The 24,092-nt window shown below is 45.6% G+C and overlaps 1 protein-coding gene across 2 annotated transcripts in view; it reads left to right on the forward strand.

The window, feature by feature from the left end:
• Window positions 1-24,092, forward strand: part of CLSTN2 (calsyntenin 2) — a 728,241-nt gene that overhangs the window by 604,746 nt on the left and 99,403 nt on the right. For both annotated transcript variants that reach the window (XM_043874074.1, XM_043874073.1), the window contains exons 7-8: window positions 7,331-7,579; window positions 15,086-15,207. In XM_043874074.1, the coding sequence (XP_043730009.1) occupies window positions 7,331-7,579; window positions 15,086-15,207 (371 nt within the window). The remainder of the gene's footprint in view (window positions 1-7,330; window positions 7,580-15,085; window positions 15,208-24,092) is intronic.

Raw genomic sequence — 24,092 nt, forward strand, 5'->3', positions numbered from 1 at the left:
ACACACATGTCTCTCGGAGCCCTGAGGCCAGGACTGCTCCTTCCTGAAACCACAGGCTCCTGGCATCTGTCCAGCACCACCCGTATGACACCCGGGGTCAGCTGCTCTGTGTGTGGAGTCAAGAGCTCCAAGGACAGGTCCTGTTGAAGGAGAGGCTGCAGTGTGAGAGCCTGCTGTTAAATCAAGAAATGAATCCATCAGACCAGCTCAGATCATCAGGCATGAGCTATTCTCAGAGTTTATACACTTGTGAGCACAGGAGATTTTCAAAGAGAATCTGTTCATTCATTCATTCATTTTTTTTTTAAAACTCAGGTTCAGCTTTCTTGCTTATTTAATTTATTTACTATTTTGACTGCACTGTATCTTTTTTGCTGCATAGGCTTTCTATAGTTGTGACAAGTGGGGGCTACTGTTTAGTTGCAGTTCATGGGCTTCTCATTTATGGTGGCTTCTCTTGTTGCAGAGCGCAGGCTCTAGAGTATGCGGGCTTCAGTGGTTGTAGCACATGGGCTTAGCTGACTCGCAGCAGTGTGATCTTCCCAGACCTGGGATCAAACCCATGTCCCCTACATTGGCAGGCAGATTCTTAACTACTGGACCACCAGGTCCTCATTTGCTTATTTTTAATTCAGCAAATATTTGTTCAGTGTCCAAATGCTTTCATTCATGAGGTTATCTAGAAGTTAATAAGACCACTTAACAGTTTAAGGCGAAGACAGTCATGTAAAAAATTTAGTCCATGGTTTTATACTACACTGGGCAGCTTAACAGAGCTTGTCCTCATTAAGAATCACAGTTCCAGGTTTTATACCCTCAGCATAGCTCAACTATGAGAAACCATTGTCAATTCCTCCAAGATTCTTCTAAAGAGCCAGTGCTTCCAAGGAGGACAGCACCAGTTCCCCAGTCACAACCAGTTTTTCCATTCTCAGAGCTGAATTGGGCCTTTTAGTATAAGGAAAATTGATGCACACATGTTGGGAATCCAACTAAATCACTATTCATACATGAGCAAGGGTTGCATGCACTGAGCAATGGGTAATGACAGTAAGCAATGGGCTTCTCTTTGGTTATGATTTCTTTAAAGTCAATGAAGTAGCTACCATATAGCATGCCCTTCTATTCTGGGGAGAAGGTTTTTGCCTGCAGCAGCCTTGCTCAGGCTGATCAGCCACTGGGGATCCACGGCCCTGCCATGGATCTGGCTGACCATCTTCATCCAAAGCTCAGCTTGCTTCACTGGGAGATTCCAAGGCCTTTGAAGAAGCCCTGTTGTCTAGGATTCCAGAGATGGAAGGATAATCTGATGGTAGGATCAACAAGCTGTGAGCTTTGGAAAGGATGTCAGGAAGTCCTCCACCTCCATCCTGAAGGCATGCAGATTGAAAAGTGGTTATGGTAGCCACTGATGTTAGTCACTTATGCATTATCAGTCAGGACAGGGCAAGTTAGGCTGCAGTAACAAATGATTCCAAAGTCTATCGGCTTAAAATAACAAAAGTTAATTTCCATTCCTACCACATGTCCTTCTTGGATTGACTGTGGCTCTGTTGCATGTCGGTTTCCCACCAGGATCCAGGCTAACTGAATAGTCTCTATCTAGAATATTGCTGATCTCATGGCAGATGGAAAAAATACATGTGGTGAAGCTTGGACTGGCTCATAAAGTTTCTGCCCTAAAGTGACACATGTTGTTTGCATTCACATTTTCTTGGTCAGAGCAAGTCACACAGCCAACTGTGATCAGTGGGTCACTGAAGCATGTTAAGAACAGAAGAATTCTTTCTACCATCATGCAGTTCATGTAGTTCAAGTAGGACCTTTGTCAAGACTCTCTACCGATGAACTATTCCACCCACCAAAACTAGAAGACTTTCCACTGGGTCTCTAGAGGGAGGGCCCATCGCTGCATAGTTCACTGCTGTATTCCCACCACAGTGCCTGGCATAACTAAGACATTATATAAGCATGTAATGAAATAATATGGAGTTGATATTGCTAATCTTGGAAGATGCTACAAAATGAGGCCTGTGTCCTTGATTACAATGGTTCCTCTCCCCTGAGATCCTCCCCTTCTCCCTATCCCTTTCTGCATCCCACTGTGGACCATAAGGAGTCATGACTGAGGCTCCATGTCTCTCACCATGGCCACAGGCCCACAGTGAAATGCTGAGGGCACTCTGCCTTCACCAAGGCCATCCAGAACAGCACACAAACCCTACAGTTAAGAGGTCCAGGGACTTCCCTGGTGGTCCAGTGGCTAAGACTCCCTGCTCCCAATGCAGGGGTCTGGCTTCGATTCCTGGTCAGGGAACTAGATCCCACATGCCACAACTAAAGACCCCATGTGCCACAACTAAGACCCAGTGCAGCCAAATAAATAAGTAAACATTAAAAAAGAAAAGACCAGATGGTGACCCCTGCCCCCAGGCTTCACGTGGGCTCTCACTCCACTGTGTGTACTGAAATCTGCCTAACTCACCCCTGTCTTTATCTACTTGCTGGCTCAGCAAGGCTTCTCCACCTTGATAGGGCTCAGAGACCTCAAAGCAGACTTCATTTCTGGTTGCAAGCCCCTTACACTCAGGCCACAGTTTCTGTGCACCAGACCAGTATGAGCTCTCAGCAGCCCAGTGGGTCCCAGGGACATTTGCATCTTAAATACACCCTGACATGCAGATAATACCGCACTATCTTTGCACTATCTTATGCATCCTGTTTACCCACTGCTTTCCATGGGATACCTTGGGGAGAGGAGAGAGAACTTTAGGAAAAAGGAAATCTCTCTCATTTTATTTCAGTGCACCAGAAAATGAAATTGTTGCTCAGTTACTAAGTCATGTCTGACTCTGCAATCCCACGGACTATAGCCCACTAGACTCTGTCCGTGGAGTCTCCAGGCAAGGATACTGGAATGGGTTACCATATCCTCCTCCAGGGGATCTTCCTGACCCAGGGATCGAACCCGAGCCTCTTGCATTGGCAGGTGGATTCCTTACCACTGAGCCATCTGGGAAGCCCCTAGAAAATGAAATACAATCAGTTAAGTCTGTGGAAGTCTGTATCATCTAGTGAAACACAGTGTCATGCTTTCCTAGAGGCAACATCTGTGGGCTGGGCAGAGTGACATGATATTTCCCTCATCAAGGAAGACATCAATGGCCTTTCCAGGGTGCAGGCCTCTCTGTGGACAGCAACCTGGTCCTGGGCTCTGGGCTGAGCTTGGCAGGACACTGCGCTATATGGTAGAAAGAATATCACCAGGTGTCCGACAGCTGGGCCTGCCTCTAACTAGCTCTGCGGCTGTGTGATCCTGGTCAAGTCATTTCCCCTTTCTGGGCCTCGGTTTCCATGTTTGTAAATGTACAGGAGGTTGGGAGCAGATAATTGGAGAAAATGGAATTAACAGATGTACACTACCATATATAAAATAGATAACAGCAGTGTTTTACAGTATAGCAAAGGGAGCTATATTCACTATCTTGTAATAAACTAAAATGGAGAAGAATCAAAAAAAGTGTATAGATACATACATATATATGTGTAACCAAATCACTTTGCTATACACCTGAAACTAACACAATATTATAAATCACTATACTTCCATTTTTTTTAATGTGCAGGAGATGATAAGATCTTCCTCCAGGTTGATCGAGGTGGTGCAGTGGGGATTGTGGGCTTTGGGGCTGGCAAGTTCTGATGATGGGTCCACTCACTCGCTGGCTGTGATCCTGGGCTTGCTGAGCCTTGGATTTCTTACTGTAAACTGGAATCATAATAATATCCACCACTTAGATGAATAACTAAGGAAAAGCATTGACGTACTTAAGTCTGGACCCACTCAGTGTCTAATAAAATGTTTCAAGGAAAATAAGAATAAATGTCTGTTGAGAGTATAATTCAAAAGATACATGCACCCCATATTCATAGAAGCATGATAACCATTTGCAGGAACATGGACGGACCTAAAGATTGTCACACTAAGTAAAGTAAGTCAGACAGAGAAGGACAAATACCATATGATATCACTTATATGTGGAATCTAACACAAAGAAACTTATCTACAAAACAGGAACAGACTCACAGACATAGAAAACAGACTTGCACTTGCCAGGGAGTAGAGGGTGTGGAGAAGGGATAGAGTGAGAGTTTGGGTTTAGCAGAAATAAACTATTACATATAGGATGGATAAGCAAGATCCTACTGTGTGGCACAGGAAATTATATTCAATATCTTGTAATAAACCATAATAGAAAAGAATATAAAAAATAATGTATACATATGGATAACTGAGTCATTTTGCTGTACAGCAGAAACTAACATAACATTGTAAATCAATGTCAAAAAATAATAAAGGTCTGTAACTACGAAAAATAAAGTTCCCTAAATACACATACATAAAATGATATGTAACCAATTGTTCCTCCTAACCTTCTCTTTCTGTTTTCTCTCCATCACCCTCCACCTCATCCTTCCTCTGCACCTCCCTCCGTCTATCCAAACTTGCTTTTGGGGAAAATTAGCAATCAGCTCCTTCACTAGCCTAAATGACTAGTGAATTCTGCAGGAACACCGGCTCCTTAACAACAGCAAGGTCCTCAGTCAAAAAGGAAGCTCAAGAGGTGGAGTTTTGAGCCATATCAATGTCATCCTGGTTCCCTGGTATGCAAGTCTCTGGCTCTGTGTGGTGGTGAAGCTGATCTTGATAACGGCCAACCAGGCCCTGCCAGATTGCATTGAGGGCACTGGCTTGAGCTAGAAGTCAGGAGCCCTGCATGGTCAGCCTGCATCTCCCTGGCCACCTGAAATTTCAGGAACGACATACATTCTGTGTGAGCCTTAGTCACCAGCTGTTATCCTGGACAAATCCTGGTGTCTGAACCAATTCACTTATGGGACAGAGAAGCTGTTGCCAGGTTGCATTATTCTGGGAGATTCTAGGAAAATGAACTTATTCCAAAGACCATGTATGTCCCACTCCCCAACTACCCCCAAATCTTTACCTACCACTACCTTGGTAGGTTTCCTTCTTTCAAATACCTAGGGAGATTCATAGCCCTACAGGCTTTGCTAGTCATTACAATGTTAGTGTGAACTAGCTTATCAGATAAGTAAAATGGATATCACATAAGGCTCTAGGAGTAAAATTTATTTTTTAATATTTATTTACTTGGCTGTGCCAGGTCTTAGTTATGTCATGCAAGTTTAGTTGTGGCATGTGGGATCTAGTCCCCTGACCAGGGATTGAACCCTGGTCCCCTTGCATTGTGATCATCGAGTCTTAGCCTCTGGACCACCATGGAAATCCCAAGTACATATTGATGAGAGATGCAGGGTATGGACTAAAGGCTGGGAGAATAAGCTCAGTGGGTATTGAGTAGGGGCCAGAAGCATCTCACGGAGGTACTCTGCAGAAGGAAAGGCAGTTATAAACATTAATGGAGCACCTACTATGTGTCAGGCATGCTACCAGGCAAAAGCCCTAAGAAACATGCTTGTTAATAACACAGTCAACGCTGCCCACAATTTCCCTTGATAAGCTAGCTACAGGGTGATTGTGAATTAAGAGACTGGAATCGCCACCCTCTACATCTCAGACGCTGTAGTTCCCCAGAGGCCTTTCCCAAGGTGAGCTTCTCACCAGCTAAGCAGAGCAGCTGGCTCTCAGGATACAAATGTTTCACGCAGCCAGCCTTCAATTGCAAACCAATAGGTTCCAAGGCTAGAGGGAAAACTGGCTGGGTGAAACATTTTCAAAGTACATTGGTTTCTAATATAGCACCTTTCTGAGGAATTTTCAAGGGTCATTTCAATTCTAGGGGGTGTTTGTGGTGGCCGAGGCTGGAACACAGTCCCCAGGTGAGATAAGTCTCTGATATACAGAATTCAGAAGTCCAGCGATCCCTGACAAATGGCAGGTTATATACACATAACCGCTGTCCATTAAATCCATTTATGACCGCCTGGTCGGTACTGTGCCGAGGGAGCCCCACACACCTGGTCCCCTGCACCAGGCATACCTTGGACTCCCTGGTTCTTGTTCCCTGGTATTAGGAAGACCTCAACCTTCCTCATCCCCTGAGTAGCTGAGCTCTGCTCCTCTCTAGAGCATAAGGATGCCAAGAACACTGCTGGCAGCACCTGAGCTTCAATGAAAAGGCCACGGCAGCCCAGTTACTCTCCTGGCTGTGCCATCCTACCTTCTGGGCCACCTCCTCTGGCTCACTCAGCCCCACCCTCCACAAAGCTGTTGGTGTAATTCTTCCAAAACACAAATCCGCCTATAGCACTCCCACTGCCTCAGGTTATCCTTAGCCTGGAATCGTAGTGGTAGCAGAAATCACAGTAACTCTAATAAAAATGATGGAGTTATAGCTAACTAGAGTGAGCTCCATTCGTGGTGTGCCAAGCACACCGCCCAAGCCAGGATGCCGTCTCTCATCCGGTCCACACAACACTTGGGAGGGCAGGTGGCAGAGAAGGGGGCGGAGGGTCCGAGAGTTGACGTCTCTGCTCACAGTCACGAGGCTCAAAAGTCAGGCCACCACCAGGCATCAGATTTAAGTTCTGCCAACTTCAGAACCCATGTTCTCAACCACTGTACCATTTGGCCTAAACAAATGATTGGAAAAAAGTGTGATGAGTGCAGAGTGATTCACACTCCTCTTGGAATCAGGTTGTGTGTCCTCTATCACAACCCTGGTCTCCCTGCATCCCAGGTGTCCATCAATTTGTGGGGACCGAGCTCCTCCAGGTCAGGACCTAGGACTTTCCCCATCACAGCCCTGGTCTCACTGCATCCCAGGTGTCCTTCAATTTGTGGGGACCAAGCTCCTCCAGGTCAGGGACTGCGCTGATTCACTTTTACTTTGCCAGCACCCGGGAGGGGTCTTGGCACCTGGTCGGTGCTCAATAAATGGCTGACAGGTTAATGAATGGATAAGTGTGTGAATGAATCAATTGATTGGAATCAAGCCCTGGCCTTCTCCAGGAACCTTGCCTGCTTATCAAAGCCCCCAGGGTAATCTCATTTCTCTAAATCCTTCAGCACTTTTTCCCTTGTATAATGGTTAATTGCACTCTGTTTTCTCACATGGAATATTTTTGTCTGTAAGTTACTGATGCCTCCCCAAGCCACCATAGGCAACTTGGGCAAGGATGGCATTTAACCCTTCTTTTCCCAAGTCACCCAGCTCAGGGCGGAGCTCTTAGTTCTGGGTGAGTACGCAGATTAGTTCATTGTGACCCTGAGAGCAGAAAACAGAACATGAGGACACCTGGCCTGGGAGGCATGACCCTTTGTTCTCTCTGTCCCCACCCCCTGTAGGAGCTTCCTCTGGCATCATTGACCTCTTGCCATCCCCCAGTGCTGCCACCAACTGGACCACAGGACTGCTGGTGGACAGCAGTGAAATGATCTTCAAGTTCGATGGCAGGCAGGGTGCCAAGATCCCTGACGGAGTTGTGCCCAAGAACCTGACCGACCAGTTCACCATCACCATGTGGATGAAGCACGGCCCCAGCCCTGGTGTGAGAGCCGAGAAGGAAACCATCCTCTGCAACTCAGATAAAACCGGTGAGCCTCGCATCCAGCTTTCCTAGCAGCTGCCTGTTATGTCCCAGCTGGTCAGGCACGGCCACGGCCACCAAGAGTGTGGGAGAAAAACAGGAGCATGAGAGGAGACCTGGGAAAACAATCTGGTCTCTGGTTTTCTGCCTGCTGACTTCCCAGGCTTGGGGTAGGGCAAGACCACAAATGGGAGGTAGGGTACAGACACCAAAGAATTGAAAAGTTGGCATTGGTGGTTTTCAGACTGGGTTCTTCAGAACCTCAGCCTCCCCAGATGTAACTTAGGGCTGCTGTACCAGGGACTAGGGCTGAGGGAGGGGATTTCATCTTGACTTCAAGCAAAGCAGCTCCACCTTCGCTGTATTATATATAGGCATATTTCCATTACGATAATTTTCAATGAAAGGGTCCTGCTAACTTACAACAGTAGTTGAAAATCACTGCTGTGCATAATAATGATAGCTAAGTCTTCTTAGCTATTTTTCAGTATGCTAAGTGTGTGTAAGGAGATTCACAGCTTGGTGGTCAAAAATGCTCCACCACTTATCGGCTGTGTAATCTTGAGCAAGTTGTTTAACCTCTCTGGGCCTCAATTTCCCAGTCTATAAAACATGCATTTTATTAATAGTATTATCTACCTCATAAGGTTTTTTATCAGAATTAAGTGACTTGATGTACGTATAGAGCTTTAGAACAGTACCTGGCACACAGGAAGTGCAATCTGTGTTAGCTCTTCCTGTTCCAAACAGTGTCTCACATCTCTACAATTGATTTTATAAAAGCAATATTGTGTTTTCAGTTTTAAGGATAAGGAAACATCCCTGAGAGGTTAAGTAGCTTATCCCAAATTATACAGCCAGTAGGTATCAGAACTGGAAGGTAAGCTTAGCTCCGGCTAACTCCAACCCCATGTTCTGCTCATCACACCCCACATGTAAAGACAAACACACACAAATACTCTGATATCTCATGAAAATTTGACGCCCACAGTTTTCCATTTCAAATGCTACTCTTGTTAAAATACTTCAAATAAATAACAGCAGCCCATGGTGCAGTGAGAAGACAGGAGAGAAGGAAGTCTGCATGCTCAGCTCTGCCGCTGGACAGCCACAGTTCACATGGAAGCTTTCCCACTATTTAACACATGACCTTTGAGGGCTTGCTACTCAGCTTCAGTTCAGTTTCCCCATATGTAAAATGGGGGAGATAAACATGAGATAATGTATGAAATCACTTAGCAGATCCAGACATAAAATCAGTGCCAATTTACTCAATGTGGTTGTCATTGTCACTACTATTTCTGGTTTTATTCCACATTCTATTATTATGAGAACCCCACATTTCCTATTTCACCTAATCTTTTCAATACATGTTAAAGTGTTTTTTGGATGTAGAAACTGAGACAAAGGAAGTTGCCCATTTTTCTAGGCATATGGTGTCAGAGCCAGGGCCAAGGATTGGTTTTCCTAGGATCTTTCTCTAGGAAGGGCCCCACAGACCTGCTTAAGGTGCCATGGGGGATTGGGACTGGGTTCAGCGCTCAGCCCAGGACCCTAGGAACCACCCTGTGGCCCCATCTTTGCAGTGCCTGGCAGGGTGCTTCCATCATGAACCCAGGAGCCCAAATGCAAAGCATCCCCAGCTAAGGTTAGTGGCCACACACATGGAGTCATTTCTAAAATGTATCAAATGCCCTTGAGAGGCAGGTCAGGCAGATAGAGACCTTCAGGCTTCCAGAGAAGGAAATTGGAATATGAAAGGTTGAGCAACTAACCTAAGATAACACAATTGACTGCCAAAGAAACAGGCTTGGCCCTAGTTCCTCTGGCTCAGGTTTCAGCTCAGTTCAGTCCCTCAGTCATATCCAACTCATTGCAACCCCATGGACTGCAGCACGCCAGGCCTCCATGTCCATCACCAACTCCCAGAGTTTACTCAAACTCACTTCCAATGAGTCGGTGATGCCATCCAACCATCTCATCCTCTGTCATCCCCTTCTCCTGCCTTCAATCTTCCCCAGCATCAGGGTCTTTTCCAATGAGTCAGTTCTTCACATCAGATGGCCAAAGTATTGGAGTTTCAGCTTCAGCATCGGTCCTTCCAATGAATATTCAGGACTGATTTCATGTTTCAGGACCATGCGATTGGAACAGCAGCTCTCAACCCTACTATGCACTGGAATAACCTGGTGACCCTGTAAAAATACCTAATGCCAGGGCCCTGCCCCGGCTCAGTGAGTCAGCATCTGGGGGATTCTTTCGTGCAGCCATGGCTGAAAACTTTGCATTAGATGATGATGCCTCACTTTCATCAGAGTAGCACCCCCAGTAGGCATTTCAGCCCCTTCAACCAGCAAGTTATGGCGCTGCTCAGCTTTGGCCTCAGCATGAAATAACACTGGGCCAATCCGCTCAACACTGGCACACAAAAAATGGGGAAGATTTTCTCATTTCTCTGACTTGAAAATAAACCTATATATATCTCCTGCCCTAAATTAAAACATTTGTCAGGATCAACTAAAGCTTCATTAGGGCTTTTATGTATCAGGAAAAGAATTGTCAAGTTATAAAAGCAACACATGTTTATAGCAGGTAACCTAAAAATCACAGAAAAGCAGAAAAAATATATGTCACCTAAAATTCTAATAATTGGAGGTATTTTCTGACAAGAGTTGGCATATTTCACTATGAAATGAAATCTTATTTTTATTTCTATGTATATATAGAGTATTCTTACATTTTTCAATCTATTTTTATAATACCTCTGATACTATTATGTCTCTCTTAAATAGCATTACATGTATCCAGGTCATTTCTCTATGTGATAAAATATTCTTTACAAATATGAATTACATGACAGTCCTGAGGCTTTATTATACTTCATTTAACTGGCTCCCTTTTGTTAGACATTTAGATTGTTTCCTTTTAAATGCAACTGAAATAATGTTGTAATAGGCATTATTGCAATACATAATAAGCATTCTTGTATATACCTGTATGGATAGTTCTGATTATTTCCTGACCAGAAGCTGAATTATTGAGTTAAAGAATATATTGTGTTGGCCAAAAAGTTCATTTGGATTTCCCCATAAGATGTCATGGAAAAAAACCAAACAAACTTTTTGGTCAACCCAATAAATGTTAGAAAGGCTGTTGATACAAATTACAAAATTGCCCTTCATGAAAATTGCACTAGTTTCTGTCTTACCCACTAAGTAAAACTCACCAGTGCTAGCCTATGATGAAGTAGTTTATTAATAGTTGGATAACAGAACTGATTAGTCATCAAGGGTTAATTGCAGTTTTATAAAAGAAAGAAAACCACTCTCAGCACAACCACCAAGAAGCCTCACGGTGACTAACACCTTTCATTAGTTTTCCCTCCTGTCACTGACCAGCAGCCCGAGATGGAGCTGCGGGGTGAGGCTCAGCTTTGCCCAGACATTCGGGGACTCAAGATCCTTCCATCATTTGTCACTGCCATTTTCAACCATGGAACAGAAAGTTGGACTAGAGGGTTGAACACAGAAGGGTTTTATTAGCTAGACCAGCAAGCCACATACTCACAGTTTTCTGGTGAGAATTTGATCTCAGTGTTCCATCTGACCATGAGAGAAGCAGCGATATGACTTAAGCTATGTCTCTAAGAGCAAGGATACAAGGTTAGGTGAACACATAGCAATGGCTCTACCACATGGTATTGTGAGGGGCACTTGTGCTCCCTCCAACCCCACCTTTGTTAACCCTATTTCTCCATTCCTGGTGTGAGCAATGTCCTTTCCTGGCCTCTCTTAGAAACTCCTCTCCCCCTATACACCCGCTCCTCCTGTGGGACCCTTTCTTCCTGGCATCAGCCCTCTTGCTGCCTCTGAGTTTCATTTGAATATGATGTGCCACTTGCAGTGCCAGCTACTTTCATACAGGGCTTTCCAATACAGAGGGGCCAACCAGTCCAGAAATCGCCAAGTGATGGGGGCAGAGGTACTAGCCTAGTAGAGAGTCCTAGGATGGTCCCTCAGCCTGCTGGACAAGGAAGGGATGCTCACATGTCCAGAGATGCCAAGAAAACCTCTCAGAGGGACCAAGGTTGTCTAAAGTAGAGAGGAGGTGGGAATCTCATTCCCACCTGCCTGTTGGCTGAGCTGCAAACACTCTTACATCTGTTCCAGCCTGCTGTTGGAGCAGAGCCCAGGGGAGCTCTGGGCAAGTGTGACTCGTGTCCTAGGAGTTTAGGGTACAGGAAAGGTGTACCTGGCTCTGACTCTTGCCCAGATGATCTGAAGGCAAGAGGCTAATGGGGGCTGCCTCTGAGTGGGGAGCAGTGAGGAGAGATGAGCATCAGGGGGAAGGGCTGCCCTACTACAATTTAGCAGAACATCAGTGTTTTTATTCGTATTCTTGGGAACCAAACGGACATCCAGAAATGGTTGAGACTGGAGCCAAGAGGGCTGAGTGCCAGGAAGTGGGACTCCAGTAGGAGAAGCAGATTGACAAGGGGCAGGGATAAGTAACCAAGGGCAGGTGCCAAGATCAGGAAAGGTGTCACGAAAATCATCAAAGGAATCATGAAAAGAATGACTTAGAGAAGTAATGGAGAGGTGGTGGTGGCGATGGTTTTGTTGCTAAGTCGCATCTGATTCTTGCGACCACATGGACTGTAGCCTGCCAGGCTCCTCTGTCCATGAGATTCTCTAGGCAAGAATACCGGAGTGAGTTGCCATTTTCTTCTCCAAATGGAGAGGTAAGAGCCAACAAAGTTGGCTGGAAGTGGTGTGAATGTCCCTGCTGTCCAGATTGGGACTGTGTCATGTATCAGATCAACTCCTGTGTGAAGGTCGTAACAGGCCCTTTCTTACTGAGGGCATGGAGATTGAAGGGACAGTGGGGGGAGAAGGGCTGAAAACATTTTTTAACCAGGGCCCATACCCAGTTTCATGGCTACAGGTGGTCCCTGCAAAGCCTCTCCAAAAACCAGCCAATGCACCCATGAAGGAACCCACATGTAGACCCACATGACAGAGGACACTGGACATCCCTGGGAAAATGACAAAGTCCACTGCCTCTTTAAAGGGACTCCACGTCTCTCCTCCTTATCTGCCTTCCCTGCCCCTGACCAAGACTGGAGCTGGGAGGAGTTTGGGGGAGGAGGCAGTGGGACAAGAAAAGTCCTTTCCCCACTGGTGGCCAACGAGCCACAGACAAGGCTGAGTGGGGAAGATCTTTTAATGAATGACACTCTGGTATTTGATTTGGACAGAACCTTTCTGGACTATTTTAATATCTGACAGTGGCCAGAAGACTTTAAGATATGCCAGACATATGGGCAAGGAAAAGGAGGGGGGCTGCTAGGGAGAGCACTGAAGGACAGCAAAAGAGGAGCTGAATTCTGAGTGTATCATGTCACTGATGTTCCTCATGTCATTGAGGAACCAGTTATCCCTGGTGGGGGTGGTGACTCCAGGGATCCAGCTAACAGAGGGCGGGGGAGGGAGGCCAAGAGATGCTGTAAACCTCCCATGAGGTCTGGCCTTTCATTCTTCTTTTACCTCTTCACCACAACCTCTCCTGATACCAAATGAAGCTAAAGGGGAGAAATCTTTCTGTATCTTCCTGACAGTTATCTATAGAAACTATAGGAAATCAGTTAGGCAATAGTGTGGGAGACAAGAACTGGTTAGTAAAATTCCTATAAGCAGGCCTTGGGTATTTCATCAATGTAAAGACCAAGCAGTCACCTGAATTTTGGCCTTGACCAATACTGCCACACTTGGCAACTGACCATTCTCCTTCTGTCCATCTTTTGGTTGCATCTTGAAGAACGGTAATGCTTTCGTGAAAACAGCATCTGACACTACTCTGTTATGTTGTCATGGTCACGAGGCAGTGTAGTAGTCCTTATAATAACCAACAGCCATTGAACATCTGTTCTGGGCAGATGGTTTATACACATTTCCTCATTGTATCAATTAAGATGCTTTCAGTTACAAGGAATGGGAAATACAGAGCAAACTGATATTGAATGATTAAAAATCAAAATTATAAAGGGAATGTGGGGTTCTTGTAACTAAAAGTGGCTAGAGCTAAGACAGACAGCTTCTGATAAAGTGTGATCAAGGTCCTGGCTTCTTTTCTCTACAATTTTTCAGATCTGCCACCTTATATGTATCAATTTCATCTTAGCAAACATGGCTGCAGCAGCTCCAAGCCTCCCTTATATACTGCAACTTCTTGAAAGAGATGGGAGTCTCTTCTTGCTAGCTGCTAAAAGAGGGAGACAGTTCTTTCCTAGACTACTTATAACAGCTCCAGAATCACTGGCCTGACTCAAGTCACTTTCCTGACAGAAGCCCCATGGCCAGGAGAATGGTCTGCAATACTGGATGTGGACCTGGGTTCTGAACCAAACACTGTGGCGGGGGGTGTTTCATGAACCCCTTTGGCTTAAACCAACTCAGAGCCCATGCCTAGAAGTGGGATTTGGTGTTGATTCCTCCCACTTATACCTCCATAAGCAAGGTGTGTACAGGATGTGCAAAAATCAATCCTAACATCCTATTCTCATGACACATTAGGATAATCCAGCACCCCTGTCATGATACAGCTAAGGAAATCAAGCCTTTAAGAGGTTAAATTACTTTTCCAGCATCATCCAGAGGTATGGCTTCACTCCAAGTCTATCTGAATCCAGGGCCCATGCCCTTCTTGCTGTATCTGCTCATTTGCCCAATACTTACAGAACATGTGCATCATACTTGACTTCTGTGATTCTTTGTAGTACAGTGTGAGTTCTCTGAGTATTGGTCAAAGAACAGCTCTTCCCCTCCCAATGGTTGTTATATTGTGACTACAGGATATCATGGCTGGGGCCCAGTTGATTTTTTTTTTTAAGCAGAAAAGGAAGTTTTAGTAGGGAAGAGAAAGTCCCATCTGTTGTCTGTGTATGGGGAAAAAGGTATTTATTCATTGCTTTGGAAATTCAGGGAACTGTGTCTAGAGCTGGAAAATTGACCTGCCCCCTCCTCTCAGCAGCCAGAGGAGAGGCAGCTCTCCTTAACTTCACACAGAAATGAAGGTGTGCGCTGTGGTTACTGCTGTCAAGCCTGATGAAATAAAATAAGAGCCCAGAACTCTGGGAGGATCCAGCTGTGTTAAAGGCACCGAGAGTGGCTGATGTGATTGTCAGAGAGTGTCCTTGGCACTCCCAAAAGTCTATGTACAAAAAAGAGAGAGCTTGTGAACATATGTAATTTTATCCAGGTGCTAATGCAGTAAATGTGGGTATTTAAGGCCCAGATGGCTTCTCGGCAGAAGTTTCTTGTGGGCTTTCTGGAATCTACCTCTTCCATTTCAGAGAGCTCCACACGTGTGTTCTAGATCAGTTGGAAAAGAAAAGGCTAGAATGCCCATTTCTTTGTTTTCTGGGATTGTGCGAAGTGATGAACCGGGAAGACGCCTCCAGGGCTGATGGGCTTGGGGATTCCGGCGCCGCTCACACCCTCCTTCTGCTTTTCAGAGATGAACCGGCATCACTACGCGCTGTACGTGCACAACTGCCGCCTCGTCTTCCTCTTGCGCAAGGACTTTGACCAGGCAGACACCTTCCGCCCCGCGGAGTTCCACTGGAAGCTGGACCAGGTATGGGGCTCCCCTCGCGCCTGCCCCCCCACCCCCACCCCTCTGCCGGGATGGTTGATGTGGTCCAGGGATGATGGCAATGGGTAGGTATCTCACGGTTCTGGTCACTTGCTGATTTGGAGGAAAATCAACTCTGGGAGCGGAGAAGGCAATGGCACCCCACTCCAGTACTCTTGCCTGGAAAATCCCATGGACGGAGGAGCCTGGTGGGCTGCAGTCCATGGGGTCGCTAGGAGTTGGACACGACTGAGTGACCTCACTTTCGCTTTTCACTTTCATGCATTGGAGAAGGAAATGGCAACCCACTCCAGTGTTCTTGCCTGAAGAATCCCAGGGACGGGGGAGCCTGGTGGGCTGCCGTCTATGGCGTCGCACAGAGTCGGACACGACTGAAGCGACTTAGCAGCAGTAGCAGCAGCAGCAACTCTGGGAGACACACAACATCTTGAAGTCAGGATGGAAACTGCCGCCTTAAAGGCCAGTAGGAAGTGGGGAGGACCACCCTTCCCGGCTGGGACCTTCACCCATCAGTGGACTTGCCAGTGTGCATCTTGTCGGCTTGCTCCCTGTGGAGCTCCTGGAAGCTGATCCTCTTGATCTCTAGGCCCGGTTTCTGATCTTTGTTAGCACATCTTTTTGTCATAAATGCTCTGTGTCTCCTCTTTGATGCTCTCCTTTGGGTGACGGTGCAGCCTTGCCTTTAGTGACACAGGTTGAGAGCAGGGACCTGAGGACTTTGAAGTCATCAGTGACGCAGTGCTCTGTGAGCAGTGCATGTTCTCTTCTGAAGCAGGAAAATCTCTGACTCCTGACTTGTGATCACAAGGGCCGCTGTGTCGTACTTGTCAATGACATATGAAGTGTCTGGTTGGAATGAGATGCTTTGAAGTGTCTGTTTCTGAGGGCCGTGCAGTGATGAGATTGTGGAGGTGGCATTTCTCTGGGGGGCCATGTTGCTGAAGAAGTGTCAGTGCAGCAAACCTAGAGTTGCCCTCTGCTTAGATTGGGCGGGAGGCGGGGGGGGGGGAGGGAGTTGTAAATTTTTGTTCAATGGTTTTATATTGTCAAGAGGGAGCGTGGTGGTCAGCAGAGAAGAGGGTCATAGCATGGGTGCTGCTTAATGAAGCAGATGAAATGATGCTCATTCTACTTCATCTCTTGTTTGCTTTCTTTCTGCCCAACCCATATTCTGAGAGCTTCTGGGGCCCTCAACCTTCTTTTCTCCCTCCAGGTGGATGCCACCTGCCTCAGCATGCTTGGGACGGAATGTTTCATAATCCTTTCCCTTCTCTTTCCTTATTACCTGTGTCTACCACTCCCCACTCCCTTTACTGCTGAAGCCCCAGGCACCCAGTGGGGCTGATCTCAGAGTGTGTCACTGGAAAGCATGCCAGAAGGAACTCATTTCCACCGAGATGAGAATGATTGCTACCACTCTTCCTCTATATGCACTGACATATGCTCTTTAGGAGAGAGATTCATTAATCTCAGGGAATGTCTCAATGGTGGGACATCAGGCAGTGTGACAAGGTCAAGGATGCCAGGCTGATGGGAAAGATGTTTGAGGGAGCCCTGGGGCAACTGCCTAATCCATTCTCAATAAATCCCATCCTGCTGGACCCTGGGGTTTTGGAAATATGGCGTTTGGATTAATATATGTTCTTCTGAATTAGGAATTCTGGGTCTTACAGAAATTACACTATCTTGACATTGCTTATCTGATTTCCCAGCAACCTCTTGGCTACCTTCTAAAATGCCATATGATTTTTATGGGATGTTTTTATAAATACATAATATGAATTGAGGTGTATTAGAATAAATTCCGTATTGTGAGGGGTTTTAACAAAAACATTTCTAACTGGCTGAGATCATTATAGATGCCCTTCAGTATTTCCTAAGATGGGATTGAAAAGCACTGTTATAGGCAAATGAAAGTCATAGGCTTTGGAATTTAAACTAGGTGCGGAAGGAATTCTGGCGAGAATACTGGAGCGAGTATTCCCTTCTCCAGGGGATCTTCCCGACTCAGGGATCGAACCCAGGTCTCCTGCATTGCAGGTGGATTTCTTATCATCTGAGCCACAGGGGAGCCCTATAGTGAATCTAGGAATTCTGAAATCTTTTCCCAAACTGATGATTTTAAGGAGGAGCTGAGAGCCACTGAATATCTTCCAAACTTCTCTGGTCTCATTTACTACCATTCATGTGTGCCTGCTCTGTGCCAGGTACTGTGTGTGCATAGCTCATTCTCTTCTCTCCCCAAGTCCTGCTGGGTGGATAATATGGGGCAGGAGACCATGATCCAGCAACTTGGCCAAGGTCACACAATAAACATGGCTAGGACCTGCTTTTTCCGTATGCTCTAATGCTCTTTGGTGAGCATGCTCATTAAAATGCAAAATGTTTACATTTTTAAATTTCAAATAATTTTTATCTGGAGATTGGAATTATGCAAAATGTTTATCCTGATGAAACCCTATGAAACTGTCAAATCTTCACTTTGCTCAAGCTCTGTCTTCCTTGTCTTAGTCAGCTTGGGTTGCCATAACCAAATACCATAGCCTGGCTGGCCTGAACAACAGAGGTTTATTTCTCAACAGTTCTTGAGGCTGGAAAGTCCAAGATCAAGGTGCTAGCCAGTTCTGTTCCCCCATGAGGACCCTCTTCCTAGCTGCAGACAGCAGCCTTCTCACTGGGTTCTCACATGGTGGAGAGAGCTTGGGTACCTTTCCTTCTCCTTATCAGGCAGGAACCCTATTGGACTAGAGTCCTACCCTTATGACCTCATTTAACCTTCATTACTCCTAATGAAAATTAGACCCTTTCTCCCAATACAGCCATGTTTGGGGTTAGAGCTTCAACATATGAATTTGCAGGGACACAGTTTAGCTTATGGAGCTTCCCTGGTGGCTCAGTGGTAAAGAATCCACCTGCCAATGCAGGAAACGTGATTTCAATCCCTGGGTTGGGAATATCCTCTGCAGAAGGAAATGGCAACCTATTCCAGTATTCTTGCTTGGAGAATCCAATGGACAGAGGAGCCTGGTGGGCTCCAGTCCATGGGGTTGCAAAAGAGTCAGACACAACTTAGTGACTAAACAAAAACAACAAACAACAATTTAGCTATAGCATTCTTCTACTAAAGAAATTAACATAAAAAAATGTAAAGCCTGCCTGTTGATTATCAGAAGCCCCAGCTCACTTGAACAGTTGCCCACACCCTGAGAGGAGCTACGGTAGGTGGGAATAGGGAACCTCCACCATACTCATACTAGCAATCCAGTGGTATATACAGACCAGCCCAGATTCCTCTGTCCACTATTTAGCTCTCTAGCTTCTTTCTGTAGACAGAAACATAACCGAAGTTTCTTGGATGTAAGTCATTTGATGCCAAACTGTGTATATCTGATAAAGTACCTCCCTCAGGAAGTCATTCTGGGTCACCTCTTGTATAGCTTGCCTCTTCCCAATGCTCTCCAGACTCCATGCAGAATCCATCCCAATACTTACTCTACCTTAGTTACCCATTTATTTGTCCTGCCTTTTTTCCCACTTTGTGCTGAGATCCTGGAGGGCAGGTCTGTGTCCTACTCTCTCCAAATTCTCAGTACAGATTGTAGCCCTGAGCACACAGTTGGTGTCCAGTAAATGTTTGCATAAAAATGAATGGATGTTGAGATCAAAAGAAAGGAGAGACAAAATGAGGGAGGAAGAGAGGGAAGTAGAGAAGAAAAATCAAGATCTTTTAAAACCTCCTGGTGATTAATTGATCTTTTGATCCATTTTTATGGAACATTTTAAAATTCTAAAATTTTGCCCTTTTTAACTCTCTGGATCTCAAAGGTTCAGCTTTGATCTTGATAAATTTACTATTTCAAAGATCTCACTGATTTTACCCCCAGTGGTTCTGTAACTGTTATAAAACTTTCTGGCCTTGAGTGGAAAAGGCTCAAGCCAGTCTAATGTGCTGTGTATATTCAAATTGCTGGCCCACCTTAGGGGTTCTAAAAGCATAATAAATGTCCTACTGCCTGATGAGACCTCATTTATTCTGAGCATAAACTTTGTGCCAAACTCTTTGTTAGGTACCAGAGATCAGCTGAAGTAAAGCCTCTGCTCTCTGAAAGTATCCATGACAACGGGGCAGACAAACACATAAACAGACAGTGTACAATCCTATGTGATATGTGAAGAAGGCAGGGAACCAGGTAGGGGGAGTCTGTGGAGAAGAGTCTGAAGGATCCTGACATGTCCCTGGGTATAAGGGCCTGGGAAAGCTTCTGGGAGGGATGGAAGGGTTCAGAGGAGGTAGAGCCAGGTAGCCAAGCCAGGAGGGAATGAGAAGGAGGGTTGTCTTCAGGGGACTGTAAGCTTTCTGTGTGTCAGGGCACAAGGACACGGTGGAAGGGGAAGACGTTGACAGTGTTACTGAACCTGGACTTGGGTCCATTCGTCCAACTGACACAGGTTATGGTGAAAGAAAGTACAGCATTTATTCTAAGGCTCCAAGCAACAAGAATGGGCAGCTCATGCTCAAAAAACTGTGAACTCCCCATGGCTTTCAGGGAAGAGTATTTTAAAGGTGGTGTGAGGGAGTGGGCCTCAGAGTACATGATCAGCTCATGCATAGTTCTAATTGATTGGCATCAAGGTGAAGTTTTAAGCATTACCAATCTGGTTTCAACCTGTCTGGAGTCTCTCTGCTTTTAGTCAGCAACTTTCATCTGATGAGCGTCTGTAACCTGTAAAACAACTTAGGAATGTGTGTCAGACCTTTATCTGTATTTTTCAGGGACCTGGGAGTTTGGTGACACTGCTTTGTGGATGCCTTATTGTCTAAATTGTCACCAGTTTGTTAGTTCAACAATGAGTCTTTGTTTCACAATTCCTAATCATTAACCCTTCAAAGCCACTCTAATGTATTGTGTGGACTTCCCTGGTGGCTCAGTAGTAAAGAATTCACCTGCCAATGCAGGAGATGGGTTCAGTCCCTGGGTCAGGAAGATCCCCTGGAGAATACTCCAGTATTCTTGCCTGGCAAATCTCATGAACAGAGGAGCCTGGTGGGTTACAGTCCATGGGGTTGCAAAAGAGCTGGACAGGACTTAGCAACTAAACAACGATAGCCATGTATTATGTGCATTCAAATTTCTGGCCCACCTTAGGGATTCTTTTAAGACTGAGAGGTGACCTGGGGGACTAAAATAAAATAGTTTTACTTCCAAAGACATGGACATAGGGATTTGAGTACGGTTTCAACAGGTGTTAGGACCCAGTTTGGAGGAGCAGGTGAGAATTAAGCATCAAGAAGCTTTTTATAGCATGATATTGAGTAATTTATCCCCAAAGAATGGGCCACAATCAAAGCATTTTGTTATTCAAAAGAATAACATAATTTGGGGGATACAACTGCAAGGAATGCTAGTATGACATTCATAAAATATCACATTCAAGCAAATGTAACTCAGGCCAGGTCATTCACTTTCTTTCTCTGCAGCCAGGAGACTAAGCACGTGACAGATGCTGCTTGTGGGCATGGAAACAAGGGCATGATAGGTGGGCTGGCTTCTACAGGCCAGGTCATTCACTTTCTTTCTCTGCAGCCAGGAGACTAAGCATGTGACAGATGCTGCTTGTGGGCATGGAAACAAGGGCATGATAGGTGGGCTGGCTTCTACATAGCTCTTCAAGTGTGTGCCCAGGGAGTGTGGTAGTTGTCACAGAGGAGCTACATGCTTCCAAAAAGCCCATCCCTTCCCCCTGCACCTCAGAAGGCCTTTGCCAGGGTATATAGGCTGCCAGGTAAATCCATTACCAGGCAACCCCAAGAAGTGCCCCAACTATCCAGTGTACTTCTTGAAAATGAATCCACGATGAGGAGACTGTCATTTTAATGGGATTTTTACTTATGATCTGCTAATGCAAATCCCTCAAGCCTGCACTTAGTCATGTGCAAACCCAGACAAGAGCAGAGGAGAAGGCCAGTTGCCAGTTCACATGGGAAAGGTTTATTAATTTACAGCCCTCCCAGTTTCCGTGTTATTTGGATATGGTTGACTCAGCATCACAAATTCTAATGATCTTCCCTTTGGACTTACTGGTGCTTGGAGGGAGACGGCACATTCACTTATTGGAAGACACAGCTTGAGTGGCAGCCTTAATGGAGCAATAAGAGGATAGGCACCCCAGGCTCAGACAAGGGAAAAAAAATGCATCTCTGAAAAATCGCAAGGAAGTGAAATCCATTCTGTTTGACCTCACCTTCTCTGTGCCAGAAATTGCAACAAGCACTGGGGGAGAGAAGAAAGACACAAAGGATCCTGCCTTAGGAGCCCACAGCCCTGCCTAGATTATGCTCAGTTTTAGAGACCTGAGGATTATTCTCCTGCAAGAGTCCCAAACTCTAGTAGTCATGGAGAGAAGAAGAAGTCGAAGTGAGTGCAGATGCCTGGCTGGGTGACTGTGGGTCCTCATTCAGACTCAGCTACCACATAGATCCAGGCCACACAAGAATCCAAGCCTGATGCTGCACTTCCAGTCATTCACAAATGGGGAGTCAGATTGCCATAGAAAACCTTCCAAATTGAGTATTTTCTCATTTAAAAATGTATCATCAAACCAGATGTTCCCATGGTATACTTTATAATCTGGTCACTGATAAAAACAAACAAAAGATCAGTCACCAAAAAACCCACTGTCATTTGGACACAGGAAAAACCACACCATGACTGTTGGAGAAGTTTGATCTTCGTCAATAAGGCCCATTTGTCCTTTCTGAGCACCTCCTGTCCTAGTTCCCATGCCCCACCTTCCATGAAGAATGCTGGATTCCCAGTGTCAAGTGGGGGGGGGGGGGCGGGGAGCATGTTGTGTCCCCAGTGGCCCCCTCACCACACCCAGGAAGAAGGAGCAGATGTGAGTGGGGCAGAGTCCCTTAGATCCAGGTAGTCTTCTTTCCTCTCACATAAAGGAAAGAATAAGTTACAGGCCCAAGTTCCTCTGGAAAAAGATGACAGAGCCAGGATTTGAGTCAAATACTCACATTTGTCAGACCATCGTCTTTGCCCATTAAGTCCATTCTACTTGCTTAGAAATCCAAAGCTCCTGGGAGAGGAGAAATCTTTAATTCTTGGTGAAGAAAGTGTGTTTGAATGATGTAGAATGAGTTTACTCACATCTGCTCTTTCAGCCACACTGGAAGTCAAATGAGTTAGTTCAATCATTATTATAGCCAAGTGCCAAGGAGTTAATTGGAAAATGGTCAATCTAGTCCAGACCAGTTGTCTTAATGAGCAAAATAATTGGGCATTGTCAGTGCTCTAAATTCCACAATTAAAGACTGATTCTTGGGTGCATTGGCCATGCTTCCTCTGATGCAGTGACATACCCCACTCAACACCCCCCACCCCCCCCCGCCAGCACACTGGCCTTTGGTGAGACCTGCTTCCCTTTAGGAACATGTGTCCTAATCAGATGGAGAGGAAGAATGTCCAGAACCTCTTTTGTCTCTCCTTTAGGCAGAATCCCAATTGACTTCCCTTAAGATGCCAACTTGCAGGGTTGTTCAGAATGGATAAGGAGATGGGGAGAGTCACAAACACAGTGATTCTTATTTCTTTATTTTTCTGTAATACATAAGTTCCCTTTATAAGTCCTTACTTTTTTTCAATGTCCCTCTTCCTGCCTCTTCTCACCTCTAAGAACTTCTAGAGACATTTGGGGAGGGGGGCATCTGTGATTTTTTGGTGTTGGCAGAGAACGGTCCTCAGACGCCCTCGGTCCTCTTGGGTCAGGACTGTGCAGTGACCGCATCTCCTGCTCTCTGGAAAGTGACTGCCGACATGGTTATCCCAATCGTTCTGTTTTCTTTAGAGACGGTACCAACATCCTGGAAATCCATCCTTTCAACCCATTTCCTGAGCCATGTTCTCTCCCCCTCGAAGCTCCTTTCCTGGCAGCCTTTCATCCTGCCCATCTCTGCTGCACTGGTTACCTCCATCACACAACACCTCACCCAGGCTCCTCAGGGCCCCCAGTGAGCCACCTATGGTGCATGTTTTGTCCCCAGTGGCCCCCTCACCACACCCAGGAAGAAGGGGCAGCTGTGAGTGGGGCAGGGTCTCTTAGACTCAAGTGGTCTTCTTTCCTCCCACATAAAGGAGAGAACACATCACAGGCCCAAGTTCCTCTGGAAAAAAGTGACAGAGCCAGGATTTGAGTCAAATACTCACATTTGTCAGACCAACACCTTTGCCCATTAAGTCCATTCTACTTGCTTAGAAATCCAAAGCTCCTGGGAAAGGAGAAATCTTTTATTCTTGGTGAAGTAAGTGTGCCTACCTGTGGTAGACAAAATAATGGCTCCAAAGGTGGTCCTCCTCCTAATCCCTGAAATCTGAATATTTTACCTTTCATGGCTAAAGGTCTTTATAGACATAATTAAAGATCCTGAGCTAGGGAGATTATCTTGGGTTAGTCAAGTGGATCCAATGTAACCACAAGGATTCTTACAGGAGGGAGGCAGAAGGGTTAGAGAGGATGTGACATGAGCCAAGGAATGCACCCACTTCTATGAGCTGGTGGTTAAAAAAAAAAACAAAAACAAAAACAGATTATCTCTTATAGTCTCCAGAAGGCACCTTGATTGAAGCCCAGACAGACTCACTTCAGATTTTTTTTTACCTCCAAAGCTGTAATATAATAAATCTGTGTTGTTTTAACAGAAAAACTGAGGTTATTTTTTTATAGCAGCAATAGGAAACACATACATTGTTCATGGGCCTTTGGGAGATCACCTCCCATCTTCCCACACTTTACTGAGGTGACCCTGGGCCCAGCTTTCCAGGCAGGTTCAGAGACTCTTCTGTACCCCAGTGTGGGGCCTC

The sequence above is a fragment of the Cervus elaphus genome, chromosome 19, assembly GCF_910594005.1.
Source record: "Cervus elaphus chromosome 19, mCerEla1.1, whole genome shotgun sequence".
NCBI classification, from domain to species: domain Eukaryota; kingdom Metazoa; phylum Chordata; class Mammalia; order Artiodactyla; family Cervidae; genus Cervus; species Cervus elaphus.